Consider the following 27,487-nt stretch of genomic DNA (forward strand, 5'->3'; position numbering starts at 1 on the left):
ATATCAATTTTTATATAAAGTGGAGTTTAAAAAAAAGATAGAGATGGATTAGTTATATACTACTCCCTCCGTTCCATAGTAGTAGAGTCATTTTGCCATTTTGGTACGTTCCATAGTAGTAGAGTCATTTCCTTTTTTGGTAAAAGTCAACACATTTCTTCCCACCTACTTTACTCTCTCTTACTTTATTCTCTCTACATCTCTCTACCTTTTTCATTTCCTACTTTATTCTTTATTTACTTAACTCACCTAACACAACTTTTCTTAATCTCCGTGCCGAAAAGAAACGTCTCCACTACTATGGAACGGAGGGAATATATAGGTCAAAATCATTTCTCAAATTTAACTAATTAAATATTAATAATGTTAAAAAAATAAATTAAAACAAAAAGAAAGTTACTAAAATACCCGATATTTCTGTATTTTAATAGTAATTTTATGTTATATTATAATTTAAAAAATATACACAAATAAATATAACTAATTAACTCCTTCATCTGCGGAAAATCCAAGGCATATTCCTAATTGGACACTTCTTCTCAATTTCTCACCGTAGATTCAGTATCAGAATATACTTGCGAATATAAAACAACCGATTTACTGTTTAAACAATATTTACGTAAATTAACCATCAATTAATAAAAAAAAAAGTGTCAATTATAAGCTGAAAAAAAAGAACGAATTTTTTTAACTGAACTGAGCTATCAAGAAAATTTTGCCTATAAAACCATAAAATCTCTGTATCTTCAAACCATCCTCTCTCTCTCTCTCAAAAATCCCGTGTCCCTTTTGCTCCTTCAGCCTTGAATTGAAGTTAAAAACAAGAAAAAGTGAATCTTTTTTGGTGGGAGGCTTGAATTGAAGGGAAGAAACAAGAAAAAGTGAATCTTTTTTGGTGGGAGGCTTTATAAAGAGGAGAAAGATGAGTAGGAAGATAGAGAAAATGGCTTCAATTGATGCACAGCTGAGGCTGCTGGCGCCAGGGAAGGTTTCAGAGGATGATAAGCTGGTGGAGTATGATGCTCTGTTGCTGGACCGGTTTCTTGATATTCTCCAAGACTTGCATGGAGAGGAAATCAGAGAAACGGTATAAAGATTTGATTTTTATTGCAAATTTTGGATTTTGGGTGGTGGGTTTTGCTGGTTTTGGTCTGTTCTTGATTGTGAAGATGGGTTGGATATGTTGGTTATAGAGAGGTTTAGTAATGGAAATTAGTTTTAAACTGCTTTAGCTTCTTAGAATTTGTGTGATCAACAATTTTATGTGAATATCTTTTCTTAGATAAAGTAGTGTATAAAGATTTGATTTTTCTTGCAAATTTTGGATTTTGGGTGGTGGGTTTTGCTGGTTTTGGTCTGTTCTTGATTGGGAAGATGGGTTGGATATGTTGGTTATAGAGAGGTTTAGTAGTGGAAATTGGTTTTAAACTGCTTTGGCTTCTTAGAATTTGTGTGATCAACAATTTTATGTGAATATCTTTTCATAGATAAAGTAGTGTATAAAGATTTGATTTTTCTTGCAAATTTTGGATTTTGGGTAGTGGGTTTTGCTGGTTTTGGTCTGTTCTTGATTGTGAAGATAGGTTGGATATGTTGGTTATAGAGAAGTTTAGTAATGGAAAATTGTTTTAGCTTCTTAGAATTTGTGTGATCACAAATTTTATGTGAATATCTCTTCTTAAATGAAGTAGTTTTTTGTTGGTTTTGTGTTCTTAATTGTGAAGTTGTGTTAGATATGTTATTAGCTGATTCCAATTCTCACTAATTGAGTGACATTTCTTTTTTTCTTGGAGTTTTATACTGTGATGAGGCATATTTTTCTTCTGAATTGTGATGAATTATGAGAAGTTTGTTGTTACTGGAAATCAGTTTGAATTGCTGTTTAACTTCTGAGAATTTGTGCTTGTTTATGTTTTGACTTTGATAACTTGTTCAATTTATAGAGGAAATTACAGAAACGGTATAAAGATTTGATTTTTCATACAATTTTTTGGATTTTTGGTTTTGCTGGTTTTGAATATGTTGTTATCTGATGATAATTTTCACTAATTGAGAGACATTTCTGGTGTTCTTGGATTTTTATGGTTTGTTGATGCTATTTCTGAAAACTTTTGTTTGTTTATGTTTTGGATTTGAGAAATTGTTGAATGTTCATGTTTTCACAAATGATCTAAAGGATTAGTCCATGTAGAATTGCTTGGATAGCGTAGTTTTTCGCTTCGCTTCGGTACAAGGAGATCGATACGGTGAAAATACATTTTTGGTTAAGGTTGTAAAATGATGAACTTTTTTAGTTTGGAGAGGCCTTCTTAGATAATCCAGTTGCTTGTTGCTACATTGCTGATGTTCTTGTTTTCGATCTGTTCGTGTTTTGTGAGCTTGCCGCCTTTTCAATCTGCCCTCGTGATGTTGCGATTATTAGTCTAAGTAGTCTAAGTATTGTGCTGTAATTAAATGTGGAACCAGGTTCAAGACTGCTACGAGATCTCTGCTGAGTACGAAGGCAATCGCGACCCTCAGAAACTGGAGGAGCTCGGGCGAGTCCTCACGAGTTTGGATGCAGGGGACTCCATTGTCGTTGCAAAATCATTCTCCCACATGCTCAACTTAGCCAACCTTGCTGAGGAGGTCCAGATCGCGTACAGGCGCAGGATAAAATTGAAGAAGAACGACTTCTCGGACGAGGCCTCTGCCACGACCGAATCCAACATTGAGGAGACGCTGAAGAGGCTGGTGGGACAGTTGAACAAGACGCCCGAAGAAGTTTTTGAGGCCTTGAAGAATCAAACCGTGGACTTGGTGCTAACCGCTCATCCCACTCAGTCTGTTCGGAGATCTTTGCTTCAGAAACACGCAAGGTTTGTCGTACGTCTTGCTAGATTATAAATGGAGTAGGATTGCATCTGTTGTTAATGTTCGATTTTACACAGGATTCGTAACTGCTTGACTCAGCTAAACGCAAAGGATATCACTCCGGATGATAGGCAGGAGCTCGACGAGGCATTGCAGAGAGAGGTAAGTTAATCCGATTCCTTGGCATCCGAGTCTTCAATCGTGTTAACACGTTTGTTTTCTCAGATACAAGCTGCATTTCGGACTGATGAAATCAGGAGAAACCCCCCGGCTCCTCAAGACGAGATGAGGGCTGGAATGAGTTACTTCCACGAGACCATATGGAAGGGAGTGCCAAAGTTTCTGCGACGCGTTGACACTGCTCTGAAGAACATTGGAATCAACGAGCGCGTTCCTTATAACGCCCCTCTCATTCAATTCTCTTCCTGGATGGGTGGCGATCGCGACGGTATTGTCACTTAGGTTCTGCTCTATCGATTTTTTTAAGAAGTGTTATGAGTCGAAGCTTAGATCGCGCGCAATGTGATTGTAGGCAATCCTCGGGTGACTCCCGAAGTTACAAGAGATGTATGTTTATTGGCAAGGATGATGGCTGCTAATTTATACTTCTCACAGATAGAAGATCTCATGTTTGAGGTGAGAAATTGGCCTTAAAATTTTTCAGACTCAAAATCTCCGAATTTCTAAATGGCGCTGTCGTCCGCAGCTTTCAATGTGGCGCTGCAGCGATGAGCTTCGCGTGCGTGCAGAAGAACTTCACAGTTCTTCCAAGAGGGAAGCTAAACATTACATCGGTATGTGTCTCGTTTGCTCGATAAAAATGCAAAAGTCTCGTGTTCTCATTCATATTGCAATGTGCATTCTTTCCACCAGAGTTTTGGAAGCAAGTTCCCGCGAATGAGCCTTACCGTGTTATTCTCTCGGACGTGAGGGACAAGCTCTATCACACGCGCGAACGCGCTCGCCAGTTACTTGCGAATGGAATCTCCGATATCCCCATCGAGCTAACGTTCACCAATACCGAAGAGGTTTGCTCATCAAAAACACCTTCCTTTATGTTTCTTGGAATAAATTATAATAATGTATCAAGTTACATTAATTTGGTGTTTTTGATCAATAATTTCACTCAAACTAAATCATATGTTTGATCTTCAGTTTCTGGAGCCACTAGAGTTGTGCTACCGATCACTTTGTGCTTGCGGGGATCGTCCGATTGCTGACGGGAGCCTTCTCGATTTTCTAAGGCAAGTTTCGACGTTCGGGCTCTCTCTCGTGAGGCTTGACATCCGGCAGGAGTCGGACAGGCACACCGACGTTCTCGATGCTATCACGAGGCACCTCGAAATCGGATCCTACAAGGAGTGGCCCGAGGAGTGCCGCCAGGAGTGGCTTCTATCCGAACTTAGTGGCAAGCGTCCGTTGTTCGGCCCGGACCTCCCGAAAACAGAGGAGATCGCAGACGTCCTCGACACCTTCCACGTCATTGCCGAGCTCCCCTCGGACAACTTTGGCGCCTACATCATCTCGATGGCGACTTCCCCGTCCGACGTGCTGGCTGTGGAGCTTTTGCAACGCGAGTGCCACGTCAAGACCCCTCTGAGAGTGGTTCCCCTGTTCGAGAAATTGGCCGATCTCGAGGCCGCTCCTGCGGCCGTTGCTCGTTTGTTTTCGATTGATTGGTACCGCGAGAGGATCAACGGGAAGCAAGAGGTCATGATCGGATACTCGGATTCGGGGAAGGACGCTGGCCGGCTTTCCGCGGCGTGGCAACTTTATAAGGCTCAGGAGGAGCTCATCAAGGTGGCGAAGGAATTCGGAGTGAAGCTAACGATGTTCCATGGCCGAGGAGGGACTGTCGGGCGAGGAGGTGGGCCGACTCACCTTGCCATATTGTCTCAGCCGCCCGACACCATCCACGGCTCGCTCCGTGTCACGGTTCAGGGAGAAGTCATTGAGCAGTCGTTCGGAGAGGAGCACTTATGCTTCAGAACGCTCCAGAGATTCACCGCTGCTACGCTTGAACACGGAATGAACCCCCCGGTCGCCCCAAAGCCCGAATGGCGCGCCCTCATGGACGAGATGGCCGTGATCGCCACAAAAGAATACCGCTCTGTCGTCTTCCAAGAGCCTCGATTTGTTGAATACTTTCGCCTCGTAAGTATGTTGTATAGTCGGTTTCTATTACCCGTGACTTGCATTTAATCTTCGTGTCTCGCTGCTTCCGTTGTTAGGCGACACCGGAGCTGGAGTACGGCCGGATGAACATTGGGAGCCGTCCGTCTAAGAGGAAACCGAGCGGTGGCATAGAGTCCCTCAGGGCGATCCCGTGGATTTTCGCGTGGACTCAGACGCGGTTCCATCTCCCTGTCTGGCTCGGTTTTGGGGCCGCGATGAAGGAGGCGATCCGCAAAGACATCAAGAATCTGCAGATGCTCCGAGACATGTACAACGGGTGGCCGTTCTTCAGAGTCACAATCGACTTGATCGAGATGGTCTTCGCCAAGGGCGACCCCAAGATCGGCGCTCTCTGCGACAAGCTCCTCGTCTCCGAGGATCTGTGGCCGTTCGGTGAGCAGCTGCGCGCGAACTACCAAGCGACTCAGGACATGATCCTTCAGGTGAGACACACATTCACTTCTCGAGTATGATTGCAACATTCTCGATTGTTAGTTTCTGCGAACGAGCACGACGTTTCGCGTCACGAGCATTTACTGACTCGTGGTCGGGTTTCAGGTTGCTGGACACAAGGAGATACTGGAGGGAGACCCGTACCTGAGGCAGAGGCTGAGGCTCCGAGACCCGTACATCACGGTCCTCAACGTGTGCCAGATATACACGTTGAGGCGCATCCGCGACCCCACCTATAGCGTGAAGGTGGGGCCACATCTTTCGAAGGAGATCATGGAGATGGACGCGAGCAAGCCGGCCGATGAGCTGGTGAAGCTCAACCCCACGAGCGAGTACGCCCCGGGGCTGGAGGACACGCTCATCCTCACCATGAAGGGTATCGCGGCCGGGCTGCAGAACACCGGCTAGTCGAGCGGCTGTGGCTCAGCTTGGAGATGAATTGTTCTTTGCCACTTTTGGGAAGAAATCTTGTGAAAGAAATCTTGAAGAAAATTAATAAGTGTAGTGTTAATAGTAGTTGGTATCTTAATTTCAGAAATATTTACTTCTATGTTGAAGCATTAGATAAAAGTTAAAACAAATTAAATAAAGGTTCTAGTATAATGATATGAAATAAGAATTCGGTACGTTGTACTGAAATTTGATAATACCGCAAAAGTATAGTATATCCAATTTCAGTACGACATACCAAAATTTTTAGGAGTATTCGGTTGGCAAGACTAAAAATATTATGATTAAATATGTATTATATTTGGTTCATAAGATGTACATAGCCTCCTCCTTCCAACTAAAATAATCTCACAACTTAATCCTAGATGGATAGTCTCATGATATTAGTCATGGAAACCGAATGCCACCTTAGTGTAATAACAGCACTGAAAATTGAAATATTATGTCAAATTTTTTTTGGTATTTTATAAAAATCAATAAGATGGCATTATATAGTACATAGGTATAACTACCATTTTAGTACTCCTACAACATTTAATACGGTTTTATAATTTGTACAAATCTTTTTAATTTTCTAAGTCGATATCTAAGTGAAATATAAGATGTGGCATTACTTTTGCGACAAATATTACAATATCATTTCATTTACAATAATGCAGGGAACTATAGATTATTTCCCAATTCCCATCACTAACTACACAGATTGAATCAAGCCTCGGATTTTCCGGCAGCGACGTTCACCGCCTCCTCTATCGCCTGCATAAAAGTGGCGATCTTGTACGTGAAGAACCCGACCAGCATTGGGATCAAATCAAGGGGCATGAATCCATAGTCGGGCACTAAAATCCTGCGGACGAAACAATATGAGAGAACCCTAAAAGTTGGGAGAAGCAACGAGGCCGGGGAGTAAAAAGGCCTTACCCGTTCCATCGATTGAATACCATCACCAAGACTACAGGAACCAACAGCCTTGGCTGCGCCATTGCTCCCCTGCAACGACAAAGTTCCGAATGAAGATCAAGTAGCAGCAAATGCACGAGCAACGACAAATGGTAGCAACTCAACATACACATTACAATTAAGCCATGAAACCATAATGCAAAAGAAAAAAGACATAAACCATACTTGATAACTCCTCTTGCTCCATCGGCCATGGAATCAATACTGTTACCGAGCATTCGCATGTACACCAAAGAACCGAGCCAGCCAGCGCCATAGCTGAAATAGTTTGTAGTGCAAGAATCGTAAAATAGATGCAAGAGAATAAAACATCGCAATAGGATATTAAAGAAGACTTTATGAAACGCATACACGACAGCGTTTTAAGTACCTTGCTGCAATTTCTGGAGAATATGTTAGATATGCTGAAACCAAGCCAACGCCACCGATTCCCACCGTGAGCACTTGCAATTTGTTTTTCAACTGAAGAAAAACGATCCGCAAGTTATAAAATCCGAAGCGCTGGAAACGGAGGATGTGGAAGAGCATCGTTTATTTTATAGATAAGCACCTTATAATATTGTTCCCTCGACTGAGCAGCCAAAACCACGGGATCCCCTCTTGCACGCCTTGATTCCCGCAACATGACATCCTGTATGCAAAGAAAAGGAATACGTGTCTCATATCTATCGAAAGCACATACTTTTACGCATATAAGAACTTGTATATGACATACGCTGCCTCCGCTTGCAGCCTTGGCAGCTCTGTCCCACTTGTCTAGCTCACGACGTGTTGGAGCTGGTCTCCATTTCCTACCGGCAGTCCTGACAGTCTGAATATCATTTCAATGAGATGGGTAAGTGAGCAAAAAATACGAGACTACAAGATACAAAAGCCATGAAAGGTCGGAATAATACTTGCTCCTCGACTTGCTCTTCCACTACGGATGCAGAAGGAGCTGCTAGTTCTTTGCTCAAGTCGACTTCCATACTGCATAGTTAGATCACAGAATTGTTATACGACAAAAGCAGAAACATGCTTCACCCGAAAAAAAAGATTCTGCGTACTTGTCCAAGCTCATGACTCTGTTCAAGCTAAGAAATCCAGAAGGCTCCTCCTATTAAGAAAGAGATCCAAACGACATCAATACATATACCGGACAAGAATAAGACAAAGCATTGACTTAAACTTATATACCAAAACCAGCTGTATAAACATTACAATAAAACTGTGAGTTAAAAAAGGGAAAAAAGGGCGGCACAAAAAAGAGATCCTTCATTTGATCGAACCACCTAAAGATACAATCTTGAGCCTCTCTCTCCTTCACACACACATACACACATTAAGAATCCCCTACTATCTAAATATCTTGTACCTCTCTCTCTCCCTCTTTCTCAAATTCCAAGAACCGGTATGGATCACAAAAACTGCAGATAATTAATCGAACATCAAACCAAGAGAAAAGAATAAGAATGCAACGCTAACGAATCAACAGAAGGCTCCCCCTATTAAGAAAGAGATCCAATCTGCATAAATACATAACTTGTTAAACTTATAAACTAAAACTAGCACTGGTAACATTACAAGAGTTGAAAAGGAAAAACAGCACAAAAAAGAGAGATCTTTCATTCAATCGAACCATAACACGCATACACAGATTTGGATTCCCCTACTATCTATATATACAAACTTGTGCCTCTCTCTTTCTCTCAACCCAAGAATCCACAAGAATCACTCAATTTGCAGACAATCAATCCAACATAAGTAACATACACAATGAGTTCACTACTATCTAAAGATTCAATCTTTTGCCTCTCTCTCACACACAAAAACACACACACATAAGGAATGGCTTACTATCTAAATATATAAACTTGTGCCTCTCTCTCTCTCAACCCCAAGAATCCTAGGGATCACTCAAATTGCCGATAATCAATCAAACATCAAACAAACAAGATGTGTTCATTACAATCTAAAGATTCAATCTCGTGCCTCTCTTCACTACTATCTAAAGATTCAATCTTGTGCCTCTCTCTCTCTCTCACACACACACACAAACACATTAGTAACGCCCAACTATCTAAATATACAAACTCCTCACTCTCTCAATCCCAAGAATTATTATGGATAATCACTTAAATTGCCGATAATCAATCCAACCCAACATCAACAAACAAGATGAGTTCACTACCATCCAAAGATACAATCTTGCACCACTCTCTCTCTCTCTCTCTCACCCAATAAATCGCCAGAAATCACTCAAATTGCAGAGAATCAAACAAACAGAAACCAATCCAACATTAACCAGAACCCAAAAACACAGAAAAAACCCAAAATCAAACCTTTACAGATGTAAAGGTCGAGTCTTTAGCAACATCCTCAGGGTCCTGAATGAGCTTCTTCATGCGATCCATGAAATCCTTATTCCACAAGTAATCATCGGAGGCGAGGGGGTCTTGCTCTCCGCCCCAGTACTTTCTGAGCTTGGTGGTGGTGGGAGGGCCGCCGTACTCCCCCGGAGCCACCCCGGTGGACCACTTCTCCGGCTTCTTGTTCGGCAGAATGATCTTGGTCGGCGGCCTCGAGATGGGCGGCGGCGGGGATGGAGAGTCTTGGGAGCTGGGGACGGCGGCGGAGGTCACTGAGAGGCAGCAATGAACTGCCGCCATTGATTCTATGTTTGGGGATAGTGGGAGAGAGGGAAAATATCTGAGGAAGAGAGGATTGTGGTGTTTTGGATTGGAGATTGCTTTGTTGTTCATTTCATTTTCATTAAATATAAGTGTTTTTTTTTTAATTGTGAAAATCTTGATTTTGTTTTGTTTCAACATTTTTCTAGCTTTTACAGCTGTGGGAGATATTTTGGAATCACTACACTACTAGTTTATATGATTCTAATTATGTTTTGTTCCAGATTTTATGATTTTATAAAAAGTTGATGATGAGTATTTTAAAGTTTTTAAAATTGTTTTACTCCCTCCGCCCCAAAGATGATTCATTCTTGGGACGACACGAGATTTTATGTATACTAATTTTAAAGTGTTTAAAAAAGGAGAGAAAGTTGTTGGGTGCTCCTTTCGTCCTATTTTAGGAGTCCCAATTGAGTTCAGCACAGGTTTTTGTCGGACGTCCGACCTCGACGTCCGACCCCATGCCACAGTGGCGGACGTCCGCCCGCCCGTGGGTCGGATATCCGAGCCCATCCGACGGGCGCACGGGACGTCCATGTCCTACCATTTTGCTCACTACGGTGGACGTCCGGTCGGACTTTCGCAACGTCCGCTGTTGGAGATGCTCTAAAGGAAAGTTGGTGAGAAAAGATAATGAAATGTGGGTTCTACTTTATTATATTAGTTTTATAATAATAAGTGAACTGAAAAGGGTTAGTGGAATGTAATACCTAATACCATTTAGGTAATATTTTAATCGAAACTTCTAAAGTGGGATACCTAAAAATGGTAAATCGGAACTCTAAAGTGGGACGGAGGGAATAGTTAAAAGTAGAAAAGATGATTCAAATAAGAAATATAAAAGGTTTAAAAATATGATAGAAATATTATCACTAAAAAAAACAGTACTATTTGATTTCTACATATTAGTCCATGTTAACTTCTAGTCCTACGCATTTCATTTTAGTCCATGTTTAACTCATTATACACTAGACGTGATAAAATAATATTTGAGGTAAATGTACAATACCTAAATAGTACTCCCGTTTTTCCATCCGTGAATAGGAGTACTCCTTTTTCGTGCGTGAATAGGAGTCCCGTTTTTTCATTTTAGTCCGTCCACAAATAAGAGTCCCAGTTCATTTTTACCATAAATGGTAATACGGTCCCACCTTCCACTAACTTATTCCACTCACATTTCATTTAAAACTATATAGAAGTAAGATTCCTCTTTCACTAACTTTTTTTCACCCACTTTTCTTACCTTCCTTAAAACCCTTGCCGCCCATAAATGAGACTACTAATGGCGGACGGAGGGAATATATTTTATTTAGGATAAAAAAAATAACACACTTGTATATGAGCAAAATAGATAGTGACTCAATTAAGAGAATAAGTTGAAAATATAGCGAACAATTGTCACCGTCCACACAAGCGATATAGTAAATCGATGGAAAAAAAAAACACCTTACCACCCGACACCAAATATTAAATTTTGAGAAATAATTTGAACTTTATTGTAAATTTAATAGCTTAAGCTATTTTCTTTAGATGTTGAACAGTGTTCCCTCCGTTCCAAGATAAGTGACATGTATTTCTTTTTAGGGTGTCTTACTATAAGTGATCTATTTCTATTTTTAGTAAAAAGTAATCTTTCTTACTTTATTCTCCACCTACTTTATTCTCTCTTCTCTCATCTATTTTTTTCCCTCTCATACTTTACTCTCTCCACTTTAACTTATTTAAATACCAATCCTTAAATTCCGTGCCCAAAAGAAGTAGGTCACTTATCTTGGGACGGAGGGGGTATATGGCTATAAATATAATTTACTAATAAAAATTATATTCAGGTGTAGCTAAATCGCTTGCGTGGCCCAATCAGCACACTTTCAGCAGAAACCGTAGGGAACCGAAGGAAATCACAGGAGGGAACAGCAGTCAAACACTCAATCATTTCTTTCTCCAGTCTCCACTTTCTCCTACTTTCTCCCTTTGCTGCCGTTGGAAACCGTCGCCAGAAATCGGCAGTTATCAAAAACCTAGGGAGAAAGCCAGTTCGAATTCGAATCCCCTTGGATCGGCGATGGCTTCCTCTTCAGATCGCGAATCCGCCGTCTACGTCGCTAAACTCGCCGAGCAAGCCGAGCGATACGACGGTATACCAATCAAATTTCGATTACATCTATCAATTTAGTTCAGCATCGATATCGATCTCTCTCTGTTTGCGATTCGCGATTCGTTTAACTGTGTGCTAATTGAATTGCTTGATTTATCAATTTAGTAGTAAACACTTGATTTCTGCTCGTGTAATTGAGTTGCTTGATGTTGCTGCAGCTCTGTTAGAATTTCGGAAATTGAAGCTTTTGTGTAAATGCTTTCGGAATATAAACTCATCTTTCTTAGTTTTATGCTCTTTGCAATTTGCGATTCGCGATTTGTTCAATTGTGTGCTAATTTTAAGGAGAATGGAGTAGTAAACACTTGATTTCTGCTCGTTCAATTGAATTGCTTGATGTTGCTGCAGCTCTGTTAGAATTTCGGAAATTGAAGCTTCTGTGGAAATTGAAGCTCTGTTTTTATTATTTTTTTCCTTAGATTTTGGGGGTTTTACGGTTTGATTTATGTGTGTTTTGATAATCCTGATGTAGTGAGGTTTTGTTTTGCATTGCTGTTTTGATTGAACGGAAATAAACATGGTAATTTGTGCGGTGATTCGGAAAATTTGGGTGATTTTGCAGAGATGGTGGAGTCGATGAAAAAGGTAGCTGAAATGGATGTGGAGTTAACAATAGAGGAGAGGAACTTGCTCTCTGTAGGGTACAAGAATGTGATCGGGTCGAGAAGAGCTTCGTGGAGAATCTTATCCTCAATTGAGCAGAAGGAAGAGTCGAGGGGAAACGAGCAGAACGCGAAGCGGATCAAGGAGTATCGCCAGAAGGTTGAGTCAGAGCTCACTAACATTTGTAACGATATCATGATTGTCATTGACGAGCATCTTATTCCTTCGTGCATTGCTGGTGAATCGACTGTGTTTTACTATAAGATGTAAGACGTTACAATCTGTTATTGACAAAGTATTTTTTTTTCATTTTTCCAATGCTGTTAACTTGAATTTCTTTCACCTTCTCAGGAAAGGGGATTACTATCGGTATCTGGCTGAATTTAAGGCCGGTAATGACAGGAACGACGTTGCTGATCAATCACTCAAAGCATACGAGGTATATATATGGGGTGTATGCATAGGCTTGCTGATTCTTATTTTTCATCACTGATAACTGATGTTCCTATTTAAAGTTAATCTGAGAATCGTACACCAATGATTAATTATGGATAGTGGTAACCTTGATCTCGGTGTGCATCTAATGACGATCTTTTTCTTAAATCTTAATCTATAGTATTAAACTTACTATTCTTTTTCAAACTTGGTTAAAGCTGGCTACTAAATCTGCTGAGACAGAGCTGCCTCCAACGCATCCTATTCGCTTGGGGTTGGCTTTGAATTTTTCGGTCTTCTACTATGAAATTCTGAATTCCCCCGAAAGGTTCGTTTTCTGATCAGTACTGTTGAGTGCTGATTCAAATATAAAATTCAGTCACTTTAAATCAATCGCAAATTCTTTATCTATATGTTCCAGGGCATGCCATCTTGCAAAGCAGGCGTTTGATGAAGCTATCTCTGAGCTCGATACCTTGAACGAAGAATCATACAAGGATAGCACCTTAATTCTCCAACTGCTTCGTGACAACCTCACACTGTGGACCTCTGACATTCCCGAGGATGCAGGTAACTAACTCAATATTCACTAGAAATAGTGAAAACCAAATATTTTAGTTTTTGTAATCTTTTATCCTTTGTTTGCAGACGAAGCACAAAAGCTGGATGCTGCGCCTAAGGCTGGAGGCGAAGATTCAGTTGCTAATAAGGTGAGGTCCCCTCCAAATCTCCGTTTAAACTTTGTAAAAATCCCAGATGTTTACATATCGACAGTGTGCCCGAGTCCCAACTGCTCTCTTTTTACATACATTGCAGTGAAACCTCTCCACGCGCGAGGACAGATTGGTGATTTGTCGAGGGGAAGTGTGTCTGGGGCCGAAGTAGATACTTTGTTTCGTATTTGTGTATTGTTGAGTGGTTGTGGTTTATTGATGTGGCGATATAGGTGGTTTAATTTTAGTGACTACCTTTAGCCTATGTGTGTGTTTAACTTTACCATATTTGACAGCCTACTTCTCATTTGATTTTTTTATGATTTATCAAGTGTGGTGTCAGATATTTGGAATTTAGGAATTAAACTGTTGATAGGAATCAGTTTGTCTTTATATTTATTCAGTGATGATTAGCAACATCGCTTATTTGAAAGTGTTGATAGTTCTTACTTAAGAAGATTCCCCTCTAACTAATGGGTCGAATATTCGAGTTAGGATGGGGGATTCAACATTTATTTGATGCCAGGTAAAAGCGTATGATTGATTTCTTGTTTTGCTGATTCTACTTGCTATATATGATTATTGGGAAAATAAATTTATTTGAATCAAATACATACCAATCATCAACATAAGTTTGCAAATGAAAGTAAAAATACTGAAAACATAGTAATATTACATAGACCCTTACATAATAAGAGAAGAAAAAAATTCAGATTGCAGTAAAACAAAGAAAGATCACAAACCTGGATTTTGTGCACCTTGATTCAAATCTAGAGCATGTAGTTTCAACGCTGAAAAAATGAGGACGTTATAGTAATTCTTAAAAATGAATTTTTGATTGCAATATTAGTATTGTTAGTATAACAACTTTGAGTACCTGCATTTCAGCTTTGTCTCCATTTGGATACAAACACAACAATCCCCTGACGTAGAACCAATCTCTAGTAGCATCGAACAACTTGAAGAATGCAATTCTCCATGATTTCTTCAGTATGAATGAGCCAATAACTCCCCAAAATCCAAAGATAAAACCAAAGCCCATTGATATCCCAACTTCTTGCATAAATGAGAAGTTGCTACCGTCTTTCTTATTCATGTTTTCCACCGGATTAGTGGTGGATGGCCTCAAGCTATCTTCGGGGCACAGTGGTAGAGGGTCGCCGCATAGTCCATTATTCTTCGTGTAAGACGAAACATTGAAGCTCTGGAGTTGAGTACCCGTTGGAATTTTTCCAGATAAATTGTTGCTCGACAAATCAAGAACACCAAGAGTGTGTATTTCTGCCAGACTTGTAGGTATCTTGCCATAAAGATGGTTATGAGATAGATCAAGAGAATCTAGCACCTCCAAATTACCAATATCTGGAATTATATATCCTGTTAAACTATTTCTTGATAGATTCAAGGATATTAATCCTTTCATAGAGGAAAATGATTTGGGGATGTTTCCGCTCAATCTATTGCTTGAAAAATCAATGAGTTTGAGAAGCACGAGATTTTCCCAATACTCATATTCCTTGCCTTTCCATTGAAGTGATGAATAACCGTAGTGCTCAATATGAGGTAAAAGATTTATGTTCTTTAAGCCGACATATAACGTTCGATCAAAAATATATCGAGGTGGACTTAGGTTTATGGACTCATCTTTACTAGACAAGAAAGTAAAATTGTTGAAACAATCAGGTATAATACCGGATAGATTGTTTATTGACAAATCCAGAACTTGGATATTAGTAAGATTGCATATCTCGGGAGGAATACTGCCACCAAATCTATTTCCATGAAGGTTTAGAAAGAACATTCTATTCAGCTGGCCAATCCAAGTGGGGATATTTCCTGTTAACTTGTTTCCTTTGACATCAATGAATATCAATCTTCGGCAAAGTCTCAAACTTTTAGGCAATCCACCAGATAAATTATTACCTTGCATTTGTAGTATCCTGCGATAATGTAAATCGCCCAAAGAGAGAGGAATTTCACCCGAAAAACTGTTGTTGGCCAAATTAAGGGTCTCCAAGTTGGACATTTTCTCCCAGCAGATGGGAACCTCTCCTGCTAACTGATTATTGGAGAGATCAAGGTAGTAAAGGCTCTCTTGGCGAGTTTTGCAAATAGATGAAATCGAACCAGAGAACATATTTCCACTCAATAAAATAATAGAAGCATTGACAGGAAATGGTGGTATATGACCTGAGAATTGGTTGTAACTAAGATCTATGATCTTGATGGAGGTTGATGAGAGATTTAAAACCGTACCACTTATTTGATTGTCGGAGAGATATAAGTAATGCAATGAAGAAGACATATTCCACAACCACCTTGGGGCTTCATCTGATATATTGGCACCATGGAGATCAAGGTATGACAAATTCATTTGAGTTTGAATCCATTTTGGAAATGAGCCCAAGTTGCACCCACCTAAATATATATAATTCAACTGAAAAGGAGGACTCCAATCAGGGGCAAAATCCAACATCAATAATGGATTGAAGGATAAATCTAGTGACTTTAACTTATCAAGCTTGATGAAGTGGGACTCAGAGACTAAACCCTCCAATGAGTTATAAGAAAGATCTAGAACTTGAAGCTCCGAGAGTTGACCAATACTTAGAGGAATGGAGCATGTGAGAGATTTGGAACTCAAAGAGTTATGTGAGAGATCGAGTGAGCGTAGATTGGTAAGGTTCCCTAATTGGGGAGGAATGGTCCCAGAAAAGTTAGACCAACTAAGATTCAAGTGTTGTAATTGTTTCATGGAATCAATGAATTGTGGGATTGGAATGCCTCCAAAATCGTTCATACTAAAGTCAAGACTAATTAAATGAAGCAACTCAACCAATGAAGAACGAACCTCACTTTGCAATTCATCGTCTTCATAACCGACTTTATTAAGTTGGAGGGTGATGACATGGCCAGTGGTGTTGCTGCACTCAACACCATGCCATTTGCAGCATTAATTGCTTCGCCACGACGAGAGCATACCATGTTCATCGATAAGGCCATTCTTGAAGCTGAGAAGAGCTTCTCTCTCACTCTCTGTGCATCTCACTTCTGCGTCTCCTGAAACAAACACACATGAAAGAAGAAGAACAACAAATTTGATTGCTATTCCTTTTTTTGAAATCATAGTCTCTTTAGTGATGGATGGAAATGAATCATTGCCCCAAGTTTAGCGATTCAAATAGGCAAAATTCCAAAACTGAAATCCAGACAAATTAGAACGTAATATCAATGAAAGATACATTGTTAGATAGCGAAGGATGACCAAACTATAATCACTGAAAATCTACATGATAATTTGCAAGATAATTCATGATGTTATATACATAGATATTTACATTATTTTCCAACATATATACAAAATTTCACGTAATAATTGCGCTAAAAATCAATGAAAACAGACAAAATAGTTAACCGAAGGTTGACTAAATTATTATTATATAAAATATACTCCTACTACTAATTAATTGATAATTCGTGGTGATTATATACGAAGATATTTAGCTTCAATTTAATGACTAATTTAATTGTTTAATGCATGGAGATTGTACATGCTTTTCTCAGCAATGATTTTACTAATACGTTGAACGAACTATATTTATTATTTTGATTGGATCGGACCAAAAAAATATTTAAATGTTAATATTATATTATTCTCTACGTCCAATAAAAATGAAGACTATCTTTCCCTTTTGATTTGTCCTATAAAAAAAGTCCATTTTTATTTTTGGTAACTTTTTTCTTCCTAGCTAATGAGATAGACCATATGTTCAATTAATAATACTACAATTATTTTTTTTTTCTCTCTCTTATTTTTACTTATTGTGCATTAAAATTCACGTCCTTCAAAAAAGTCTCTATTTTTATGGCGCTGAGGGGAGTACTTTTTTTATATAATTCTTGACTATAAATCTTTTGATATTTTATTTACAGTAAATTATCTAATCTATTTTATTGGTTTTATCAATTTAATCGCAATCTTTTGAATTTATCATTTCAGCTTTAACCTTTTCAATTGCATCAATTAGATCTCATTTTTGTGAACTTATCAATTTTTATTACCGGATTTACAAGTAAACTTAAAAGACAAAATATGAAAATGAAAGTTTGGCTAGTTTTAGTCGCAAATAATATAGAAAAATTATTCCAAAAGTAACTCTTCATAACATAAAGCAGAAACTGGGTTGATGCTTTAAATGACCAAACAATTAATTTCCAACATATAATCAAAATTTGATGTAAGAATTGCGTTCAAAATCAACGACGATTAAGATGTATGGTAAAGCAAAGGATCACTAGATATTTCTCAATCAATAGCACATGATTTTCCAACGTATGAACAAAAGTAAACGTGAGAATTGCGTTCAAAAATCAATGAAAAAAGATAAAATAGTAAACAGAAAGCTTAGTTGACTAAATTATGATCACTAAAAATATATATAAATAAATTGAAAGATAATTCGTGGTGATTATATGTGATTTCCTGAAAATGACTTCAGTACTAGCTAATTGATGCAAGAAATTCTTTAACAAGTACAAAATAATGTACAAGATAAAATATATGTGGCCATGTCATAAATTCAATAGACGAAAAGGTCATGAACTATATTATTTACATCTCTACTAAATGATGAGAAACCTTTCAATAACTGCTAAATACAAGATAAATAAATACCGAAGTAGCAAAGCAATGTTTGACTATAAATTTTTGAAAATTTAAAAGTTGTATACTCTAATTTTGATCATTTAATAATACTAACAATCAAGAGTAAATGAGGACCTAATTCGGTTCAATTTGTTAAACGCTTCTCCTACAAGCCTACTTGTGTGTGTATCTAAAAATTTGAAAATAACTACTACACATATGAAACTAAAATTGAAAAATTAAGATGATGTAAATATATAGAAAATTCAAAGTGGGGCTAGAGCGATATTCTATACTGATGGAAATAAACAAAATTTTATATTGAAAGCCCACTTACACTTTTGAAGCCCATATGCAAACATTTTTTTCAGATGTCGCAATCTGGTAAAAATCGATTGCATAATATATAGATGATTATTACCCAAAGAATATGTTCAAGTATTCCTTATGATCACTATTTGTAAATCTTGATTGTTTATTAATTTTTTTTTGGATTGTTACATTATATTTATTTTATGTGTAATAGACTGTTTTACTTATACAATAAACTATGTTGGTATATTGTGAAATGTTTTCATTGTACTATTATCTTGGCCTTGGGAAATATTTGGATACTAATATTACGCCATTATGAATTTATAATGTGATTGGTATGGTAAAGCTTTTTTCCATATTTTTAAAATAGAGAATATATTAGTAGTTTTTATTTTGTTCATGATATCATCAGCATATATAGTTTATTTCATAAGTACGGACTAATTTACTAGTATTACACATAAAATAAAAATAACATAAGAATCCAAAGAAATATGTACTATACTCCCTCCGTCCCCAAAGAATATGCACTTTGAATCTGGCACGTGTTTTAATGCAAAATTGGTAAAGTAAGAGAGAGATAGAGAGAAAAAGTAATTAAAGTATTGTTAGTGAGGAAATGGTCCCACCTCACTAGAGAGAGAAAAGTTTTTCAATTGGAAAATGCATATTCTTGTAAACGAGCAAAGGTAAAATTATGTATAGACTGCTAAAAGCCCAATCCTAGGCCCAATTAAATGAAAGAACACACAACAGGGAGAATAAAATTCTAGACAATAGTTTCATTGTAATAACTGAGTAATTTACAGATACATTTTAATATTTGCGACCACAATTTAAAAAGTTTAGTAGTTTAAAGGTAAAAAAAAAGGTAACCTAGTAGAAAATGGATAAAGAAAGCAACTTCTTGCACCTATTTGGCTATTTTCACTATGGCCATGTATTATTATTACCAATATTCTATTTAAAAAGAAATAATGTAGTATATTGAATGTTTGATCAAACTGTCCAATCAAAGTGAACAAACCTCCTGACTAGTGATCTTTCCATATATGTTAACGTAATTTGGTTGTTTGTTTAATCTCTTTTTGTGTGAATTGTGTCTGTGTACTTTCACCTTGTTTTAGTTTTTACCCCTTTGGTTTGTTAACTTTATTTTGGTGTGTGTGCTGATATGGACAGTTGGAAAAGTAATGTGGATAACAATCCGATGCATAGTTAGAGCATCCACAATAGAAATCGGCCCGCCATAGACCAGCCACTTTCTCTCACTGCCACGTCAGCAGCACTAAAAATCCACCTGCCACGTCAGCATTTACTCAAATAGGCCAGCCGCAATAAAAATAATTCAAAAACAACTACATTTACGGAATAAAATTTACGATTAAATTACGGAATTAAATTTACGACACATATACGGGAAAAATTCGTTAATTTTATTTAAATAAAAAAGTACATTAACTAAAAATCAAAAAAATTACATAATATAAAAAAGTCTGGACTTCCACACACGAGCCACCGCCCCAATCTAATCCTCACTAATTTATTAAAAATATACATTAAAAAATGTTAGTATGCCTTGAATCCATTATAGTTTTTCAAAAATAAAAAAAAATTAAAAAATAGCGCTGGCCGATCGGCACGTCACAATGGTGACCAGCGCCCTCAAATCGGCTAGCCCACGCCGATTTTTTCGCCGATTTTCGGTTGGCAGATTTCAATAGTTCGGCTAGCCGACGCGAATCGGCTAGCCGGTGGGCTAACCGCTATTGTGAATGCTCTTATGGATTATGTCAAATCACTATCGCACACTAGATGAACAAATACAACTAAATGAATTTGGACCAATTTGAGCTAACTAAAAATTGAGGAAAAATTGGTAAAGACCTCAGTTTCAAGATCAAAGGTAAACCAGTACATCAATCGATTGTTCTCCTTTACCACCCATAGAAGATTTCCGTTCAAAATTGAAATCGCAACGTGTGTCTCTGATACTTCCTCTTGCTTGTCTCTCCACAAGGAGAACCCTAGGCCACTAGTGTGTACATGAACACAACTTTTTTCAACACCGTATAAAATCTTAAATCGCCTTCTCTTTTCCCTCACTACAAATGCGCACTTACGACATCTCCTTGGAAGACACATGGGTGGACAAGGAAGCATGAAATATTCATCAGTCATTGGATTGCATATGACAAAAGTATTATGACATGCATGCCACGCCAAAAAGAAACTATTAGCTGAATCAATTACAATATGTCTTGTGGTACAATAATGATGAACTGCTGAAAGTTTGATGTGAGAAGTAGGCGACCAGTATCCCGTAAGTGATTTGAAGGCTTCATCGCAGACTGTCTTCCCTAAGTGTTCATGCTCGAAAACCAGACATAGTTTCAGAGTAGCAGCTTTCACCATCTGCATTCCATCACCAGCAGCTTTTGAACTATTTCTTCACATGCATTCCATGTCTTTTTTGGCAAGGAGGCAAATCAATCTCACATAGTTTTTATTTCCCACATAATCAAAGAGGGTAAAGTAAGAGATTAAGATTAATTTCTTGCATGAACATCCAACTTATCCAACTTATTACGCAACAATTTCTGTTTATATTTAATGCCATCTAATTTCTCTTGCACAACCCTTAGTCAACAGGCCTCGTGCTTCTGCTTCACACTTGCGAAGGTTTCAAACCAACCGCTACCCTCATTGGCGTAAAAGAGCATATAAGCACTTTGTTTCATAACAATAGCTTGGTCTACTGGAGAAACCTTCACAAGACAACAATACAATGATTGAATACACTATTGTACAAAATGAATGAACATTAGCATAATTTTCAATACCTCCGAATCATCATACAAATACCAAGTATTTGTATGGATATAGCAGTAGTAGTGTCCTGATTCCATTGTGCTCCCATCATGCACTATAACTCCATATAGATGATAGTTAAGAGGGGCCTGCCAAAACAACAAGAGACAGAGACTTAAACAGATATAATACGTGCATTAGATGATGAATGAATAAAAGAAATGTACTCGCGTCACTTGTGCTGCAAGCGAAAGGACTCAAGTCCAAGCAAAGAGGAAACGCCACATGCTCGGGTTTCTTGCCATGTGGACCAAACCTTTTTAGGAAAAATGTGATGATAGGTGAAGCATGTTGAATATCGAAAGTTTGTTTGCCATCAACTTTTTTCTTGCAACGAACACAGTTATAGTGAGATAGCAATGATTGTCTATCCTTTTCAAATGCTTGTAGAAGATCGAAACAAGCTTCAATGGCTATTGGAAAGTCAAATACTTCACTTTGAAGCTGCTTAGTAACAGAGCCACATTCACAACATTTTATCTACAAATCATGTAAATATGATAAGAATAGAGAATACAAGAACAAAAGATAAGAATCTGAAATTGTACCTCAAAGCCAAGAAGGCTACGAAAAACCTTATTGACTAACGTTTCATGTTGACGACCCCCTTCGAACGAAGGAGAAAAGTCTAGTAGTTTAGTTAAAGAAAATCAACGGAACAAAAGTCTTCGAAGAAATACCAAACACATATCTAACTAAGTGATTTTAAAAACGGATACACCCTAAATTGATAGCTAGATGCTCGGGGTAAATTGCACCTTCTGAAGTTAGGTCATCAAACAATACTTCAAGGCTACATCTCAAGCAAAAGTCTTCTGCCTCATCATATTTGCAAAAACATTTCAAATAGTTATCTTTGGTCATGATTTTGATATAAAAGGGAACCCCATGCACAAGACACTGCAAAACAGTGTTCATGTAGCATGTATTATGCTCGTTATGCAGTCCCGCCCCCTTTATCGTTGCCTTATCACCAGCGGCCTCATCACATGCCTCATCACTTGCGTCATCACCTGCCTCATAACCGGCCTCATCACCACCGTCCTCACCGGCTACCTCATCACCAGCTACCTTATCACCGACTACCTCATAACTTGGCTCATCATCGGCTACCTCATCACTTGCCTCATCATAGGCCAAGAATGGTGCACAACGAGTGCACAACAAAACCAAGGCCGCCGAGATTGTGGCCTGAGGAATTTAAGGGCAATATAACCGGAGCAAATATCTCAATAACTTGAAACGCGTCAAAAACGTTTTGAGTCGGAATAACTTGAAATCCACACGATAGACGATGATGGACGATGGATTTTGGATAAGAACACGTGTTGGGACGATGGTGGACTTGAAATGAGTCAAAAACATTTTGGGTCGAAATGACTTGAAATTCGGACGGTGGATGTTGACGGATGATGGATTTTGGATTGGAAAACATTTTGGGTCGATGGATTTTGGTTTCTTAGGCTGTTGACACAATTAAATTGCTAAATCAATATTGGAAACATATCCAAATTTAGCAAATATTAAGGTCAATGTAGGGGTTTGGCCACTCTATATGGCTGCATTGCAAGGATTTGATGATGTGGTTGATTCTCTCTACCGTCACTTAGATATAGGATTATTGTCCCCACTAGAGAAGGCCGACTTACTGACTTCAATTTTCATATACTGCAGTATACCGGTATATACCGTAAATTATGATATATTCAATGATTACGGTATATACCTTAAAATATAAATGTAATGATATACCGGGGCATACCGGTATATACCGGGGAATAACATAAATTATGTTATATACTGGGAAGTGGATATACCACATATATAGTATATACCGAATTTGCAGTATATACCGTAAAATATAAATATATTTATAAAAAAAATATTATTATATCAATTTAATTATAGAGTCCAAGGATCTGTTTTTTATTAAATATATACATACAGTTATTATTCCACATTGTTAGAAGGTAAAACATGTAATGTGTCAAATGGTTGAAAGAATATGGATAAATTTAAATTATTTTCCCATAAAAAAAATAATAAGGATAAGTTTTTATGTTTACCCTATTTTAATATATTTTTGAGTTAATCAAATGAATTTTTAGTTTATTTTATTCTCCCTAACATCTATGGAGTCCAATACTCAATATATTGAAGATATTTTTGGCACATACCTATATAATTTATAATTTTCATTTATTACTAATAAATTTAGTTTATTGTCTAATAATGTATCTCTAATTTATTTAATTTTTTCAACACCGGATTATTTAAATTCCTGATTTTGTCATTGTGCTTGACTATTTGTACTCTTTGTGCACTAATATTCCCTCTATCCATGATTTAAAGAATCATTTGATCATTTAGGGATGCCCACCATTTAAGAAATCATTTACTTTTTCCTTTATTCAACATACAGACCTCACATTCGACTAACATTTTCTCTTACAATCTATTATAAAGGAATATTAAAAATGGAACTCACATTTTCACTAATTTATTCTATTAGAATTTTCCAAGCCAACATGGCAATTACCAAATATATCACTTTTATATTCCTTCTCCAATGTAGTTGCAAAATAACTCAAATTTTGAATCTAGGTCAACCAAATAAAAATTAATACTCCTTAGTTTTGATAAAAAGAAAATATGTTTCCCAAAATGATATTTGTAAAACAAAGGCCTCCTATAGTGGTAGATACAAACCGAGGCTGGTAAAATTTAGCTGGGCTACGATGGGCCAAATATTGGGCCTCAGAAGTATAAATAGGCTTTTCAACATATAAACGTACCCATTACCATAAATCAGTTTAACCACTTCCAATATTCTATATCTTTAAATCCTTTAATTTCTTAAATTTATTTCCTTATGTGTAAGTATAACTTTATGATAACAATTAGACTTTACTAATTCAATTAAGGATTTTATTTTGAATTTTTGAATTACTATCTTTTAGTTATAATTCACACACATCACACAACTCCATAAACATTGGGTACTCAAACTCTAAATTATTGGTTGGATTTGGAGGAGAAATTTCTAACTAATTGAATTTTTATAATTAATTAATCCAAAATTAGAGTGTTACAATTTTTTCAACTTTTAAAAGTCAGTGTCAAATAATAAAATTTATAGTCAAACATCGCTTTGCTATTTTGGCATTTGTTTATTGGCTTGGCCACATATATTTTATCTTGTACTAGTAATATATTGCAATTATCGTAGAGTTTATCTCTTTATTTTTCTTTATGTTGTGGTGGACCTCAATATTTACTAATAATATTTAAATTATTTTTTCTTTTTATATCTCTTCTATATGTGAATTTTTAATTAAAGGTTATATAGTTCCCAAATTTGAAAAAAGACGATGCCAACATGCTCACATGCCCAAATGGCCCAACCCAGATTTTTTCAGAGACTACTTCCATATTAAAAATAATGAACGGAAATTTTTTAAAAAAAAGGCAAAAGTATGTAAATGGTGTAATTTTAGAAAAACTAATTTACCGTCAATGGTAAAAATAGGAATAAAACTTACCATATCAATCACATAAAAATGGCGTAATATTAGGATATAAATAAAGCTGATTCAAACGAGTTTACATTAATTATACCCCTCCATGTGAAATTAAACTAAATTTTGGATATACTTTGTTTGCCACATGAAATTAATACATAACCCCTATTTTTAATGATAAAAACTTTTAAAATGACATAAAATTTACAATGGGCTGAATTTTGGGCCTCAGAAGTATAAATGGGCTTTTTACATTAAACGTGGCAATTACCTTAAATCACTGTAGCCACTTTCAATTTTCTACTATATTTTCAAATCTTTTTATTTCTTCAATTTTATTTCCTTAAATACAACTCTATGATAATTATTTAGATCTTACTAATCCAGTTAAGGATTCTGTTACTTCATTTGTCCCCATTATATGTCTCAGTTTTCAATTTTAGGATGTCCCTTATTAATTGTCTCACTTCATTTATATTTTAAGTAATGACCCATCAATTAACTCATGCCAAATTAAAGTGGAACATATAAGGGGAAAAGGGTATTATTTTGAATTATTATCTTTTAATTATAATTTCACGCACACCACACTATCCCACACACAATGGATCATCATTTAATAGAATTATTCTTGCAGGTCATCATGTAATAGAGATTGATAAAATTAATTAATCCAAAAATAGAGTATACAGTATATTTTTTTAATTTAAAAAATTAGAGTAAAACAATAAAATTTATTGCCAATCATTGCTTTGCTATATTGGTATTGTTTATGGCTTGGGTACATATATTTTATCTTCTACTCCCCCGTCCCACTTTAGGAGTCCCGGTTGAATTTGGCACGAGTTTTAAGAAATGTAAAGAAAAGTTGGTGAAAAAAAATAGTAGAATGTGTGTCCTACTTTTTTATATTAGTTTTATAATAAAATGTGAGTGAGAAAATGTTAGTGGAATGTGAGGCCTAACACTATTTATGGAATATTTCAACTGGGACTCCTAAAGTGGGACACCCAAAAATAGTAAACCGGGACTCCTAAAGTGGGACGGAGGGAATATTTTGCAATTATTGAAACTTTATCTCTTCATTTAGTGATGAAGTAATGTCCACGAAGCCACGAATTAACATTATAAAGTAGTGCAGTGAAGTAATTGAATTTATTGAAGAATTTCTCTCATAAAGTAGTGTAGTAATGTCATTTACAGGAAACCATAACATTATATAGTGTAGTGGGTTTGGAAAAAAGACTTCAAATTCTTAAAACATAAAGAATTTCTATCTTTAATCTTGACACATGTCTTTGGTGATCACTTTTTTTTACTGGCTAATTTCTCTTTCACATCATCTTTCTAATTAAAAGGAAGACTTATAGTCTTGCATGCTCGAAAAGTTTTCCAAGTGCAACCATTGCACGCGTTTAAATCATACTCCAATATAGTACTCCCTCCGTCTTAGATAGTTTTTCAACTTTAATCGGGCACGAGTTTTAAAAAATATAATGAAAAATTAGTTGAAAAAGTTAGTGGATGTTGACCCTACTTTTATATATTAATTTTATAATAAAATGTGAGTAGGAATGAGTCAGTGAAATATGGGATCCAATACCAAAAATAGTAAAAAGTGAAATGGGATAAACTATATGGGACATGCCGAAATAGAAAAATGGGACAAACTATCTGGATAGAGGGAGTACTGGGATAGAGGGAGTAGTATAAAATTTGTACTGTTTTGCATTTCTCTTCTGTCTCGCTGACTATATGTGTATGAACAAACAATTTAATTGTAATTTAAAAACATGTTCAATTAAATAGGGTAGTCACGTTAAAAATTAACTAAATTCCAATGCATAACCAAATAATCAGGTTAAATTTAGATACTACTACCATTTACGTCATTTTTAGATCGATTTAGTTTATAACACGGATGGTCATTTTTAGATCGTTTTGGTTCATAAAAGTTCACGCCCTTCGTATGATCTTAAATGATCTTAAAATGACTTAATTGGTAGCTATAAATGATCTCCGTTTTCAACCTCATCCTTGTATTTTTGATCTAATGGTTTGAGATTTGGTCTCTCGTTATGCGTTGCGTTTAGTTACTACTCCATCTGTCCCTAATAATTCGTTGCCATTTGGCTCGGCACGGGTTTTAAGAAATGTAATATGAAAGTGGGTTGAAAAAGTTAATGGCATTGAGTTCTATTTTTATATATTGATTTTATAATAAAATATGAGGGTGGATCTGTAAGTGGAATATGAGGTCCACTAAAAAATGGTAAAAATGGAAGGTCCCTTTGTGCTTTTGGTGCGCCGGGGTGCCCCCGATCTTATAAGTTTTTGGGAATTTGTGAGGTGTGTTGGCTTTAGCTCTTGTGCTTGTGTTTGTTTTTCTGCAAAGCTTTGTTTTTTTGTTGTACTGAACTTTAGCTCACTACCCTATTAGATAGAGCATTTCTCTTCTATATAAAAAAAAGGGACGAACCAAATTCGAAATAAGTGACAAATTATTTAGGGATGGAGGGAGTATTTTTTTTATTACTATCATGCACGATTAATGAGAAATATATATCATTTAATCATCTCCTATTATCTTCCAATTAATTATTTAGAGTTTTAGTGGCTATCCTAGTTCCTACGCTCATTTTAGGTATTTTGCCTATTTAAACCGTCAC

The 27,487-nt window shown here is 36.8% G+C and overlaps 4 protein-coding genes across 6 annotated transcripts; 2 read left to right on the forward strand and 2 right to left on the reverse strand.

The window, feature by feature from the left end:
• Positions 1–752: 752 nt before the first annotated feature.
• LOC125196034 (phosphoenolpyruvate carboxylase 2-like) lies at positions 753–5,997 on the forward strand. 2 transcript variants are annotated; one of them, XM_048094384.1, is made up of 11 exons: positions 766–851; positions 903–1,087; positions 2,467–2,858; positions 2,931–3,015; positions 3,079–3,301; positions 3,386–3,489; positions 3,560–3,647; positions 3,727–3,881; positions 4,009–5,007; positions 5,085–5,471; positions 5,587–5,997. In XM_048094384.1, the coding sequence occupies exons 2-11, from the start codon at positions 923–925 to the stop codon at positions 5,887–5,889; spliced, it is 2,901 nt and encodes a 966-aa protein (XP_047950341.1). In that variant the 5' UTR covers positions 766–851; positions 903–922; the 3' UTR covers positions 5,890–5,997. The 2 variants fall into 2 exon arrangements, with proteins under 2 accessions (XP_047950340.1, XP_047950341.1); XM_048094383.1 differs by having other exon boundaries at positions 753–1,087.
• A 521-nt stretch (positions 5,998–6,518) lies between these two features.
• On the reverse strand, positions 6,519–9,627 carry LOC125191970 (protein CONSERVED ONLY IN THE GREEN LINEAGE 160, chloroplastic). The gene is made up of 9 exons (XM_048089412.1): positions 9,213–9,627; positions 7,938–7,987; positions 7,788–7,860; positions 7,607–7,702; positions 7,442–7,522; positions 7,262–7,353; positions 7,057–7,149; positions 6,853–6,921; positions 6,519–6,778 (listed from the first exon to the last, which is right to left on the reverse strand). The coding sequence occupies exons 1-9, from the start codon at positions 9,537–9,539 to the stop codon at positions 6,640–6,642; spliced, it is 1,020 nt and encodes a 339-aa protein (XP_047945369.1). The 5' UTR covers positions 9,540–9,627; the 3' UTR covers positions 6,519–6,639.
• Positions 9,628–11,499: 1,872 nt separating this feature from the next.
• On the forward strand, positions 11,500–13,892 carry LOC125195925 (14-3-3 protein 9). Its single transcript, XM_048094213.1, has 7 exons — positions 11,500–11,695; positions 12,278–12,584; positions 12,670–12,757; positions 12,972–13,081; positions 13,175–13,323; positions 13,402–13,463; positions 13,570–13,892. Exons 1-7 carry the CDS (start codon positions 11,623–11,625, stop codon positions 13,570–13,572), a joined length of 792 nt encoding a protein of 263 aa, XP_047950170.1. The 5' UTR covers positions 11,500–11,622; the 3' UTR covers positions 13,573–13,892.
• Positions 13,893–14,056: 164 nt separating this feature from the next.
• LOC125195924 (receptor-like protein EIX2) lies at positions 14,057–16,597 on the reverse strand. 2 transcript variants are annotated; one of them, XM_048094212.1, is made up of 3 exons: positions 15,723–15,807; positions 14,344–15,525; positions 14,057–14,257 (listed from the first exon to the last, which is right to left on the reverse strand). In XM_048094212.1, the coding sequence occupies exons 2-3, from the start codon at positions 15,490–15,492 to the stop codon at positions 14,252–14,254; spliced, it is 1,155 nt and encodes a 384-aa protein (XP_047950169.1). In that variant the 5' UTR covers positions 15,493–15,525; positions 15,723–15,807; the 3' UTR covers positions 14,057–14,251. The 2 variants fall into 2 exon arrangements, with proteins under 2 accessions (XP_047950169.1, XP_047950168.1); XM_048094211.1 differs by having other exon boundaries at positions 14,344–16,597.
• Positions 16,598–27,487: the final 10,890 nt, after the last annotated feature.

This window comes from Salvia hispanica, chromosome 6 (assembly GCF_023119035.1).
Source record: "Salvia hispanica cultivar TCC Black 2014 chromosome 6, UniMelb_Shisp_WGS_1.0, whole genome shotgun sequence".
Taxonomy (NCBI): Eukaryota; Viridiplantae; Streptophyta; class Magnoliopsida; order Lamiales; family Lamiaceae; genus Salvia; species Salvia hispanica.

Excerpts from the sequence above, each read along its gene's own strand:
- LOC125195924 (XM_048094211.1), bottom strand. The coding sequence starts at position 16,266 with ATGAACGATTTTGGAGGCATTCCAATCCCACAATTCATTGATTCCATG.
- LOC125191970 (XM_048089412.1), bottom strand. The coding sequence starts at position 9,539 with ATGGCGGCAGTTCATTGCTGCCTCTCAGTGACCTCCGCCGCCGTCCCC. Across the intron at positions 7,703-7,787 it reads AAGAGCAAGTCGAGGAGCAA|ACTGTCAGGACTGCCGGTAG; the intron begins GTATTATTCCGA and ends AATGATATTCAG. Across the intron at positions 7,150-7,261 it reads TCTCCAGAAATTGCAGCAAG|CTATGGCGCTGGCTGGCTCG; the intron begins GTACTTAAAACG and ends AAACTATTTCAG.
- LOC125196034 (XM_048094383.1), top strand. The coding sequence starts at position 923 with ATGAGTAGGAAGATAGAGAAAATGGCTTCAATTGATGCACAGCTGAGG. Across the intron at positions 3,882-4,008 it reads CGTTCACCAATACCGAAGAG|TTTCTGGAGCCACTAGAGTT; the intron begins GTTTGCTCATCA and ends TTTGATCTTCAG. Across the intron at positions 5,472-5,586 it reads CTCAGGACATGATCCTTCAG|GTTGCTGGACACAAGGAGAT; the intron begins GTGAGACACACA and ends GTCGGGTTTCAG.
- LOC125195925 (XM_048094213.1), top strand. The coding sequence starts at position 11,623 with ATGGCTTCCTCTTCAGATCGCGAATCCGCCGTCTACGTCGCTAAACTC. Across the intron at positions 11,696-12,277 it reads GCAAGCCGAGCGATACGACG|AGATGGTGGAGTCGATGAAA; the intron begins GTATACCAATCA and ends GTGATTTTGCAG. Across the intron at positions 13,324-13,401 it reads TGACATTCCCGAGGATGCAG|ACGAAGCACAAAAGCTGGAT; the intron begins GTAACTAACTCA and ends CTTTGTTTGCAG.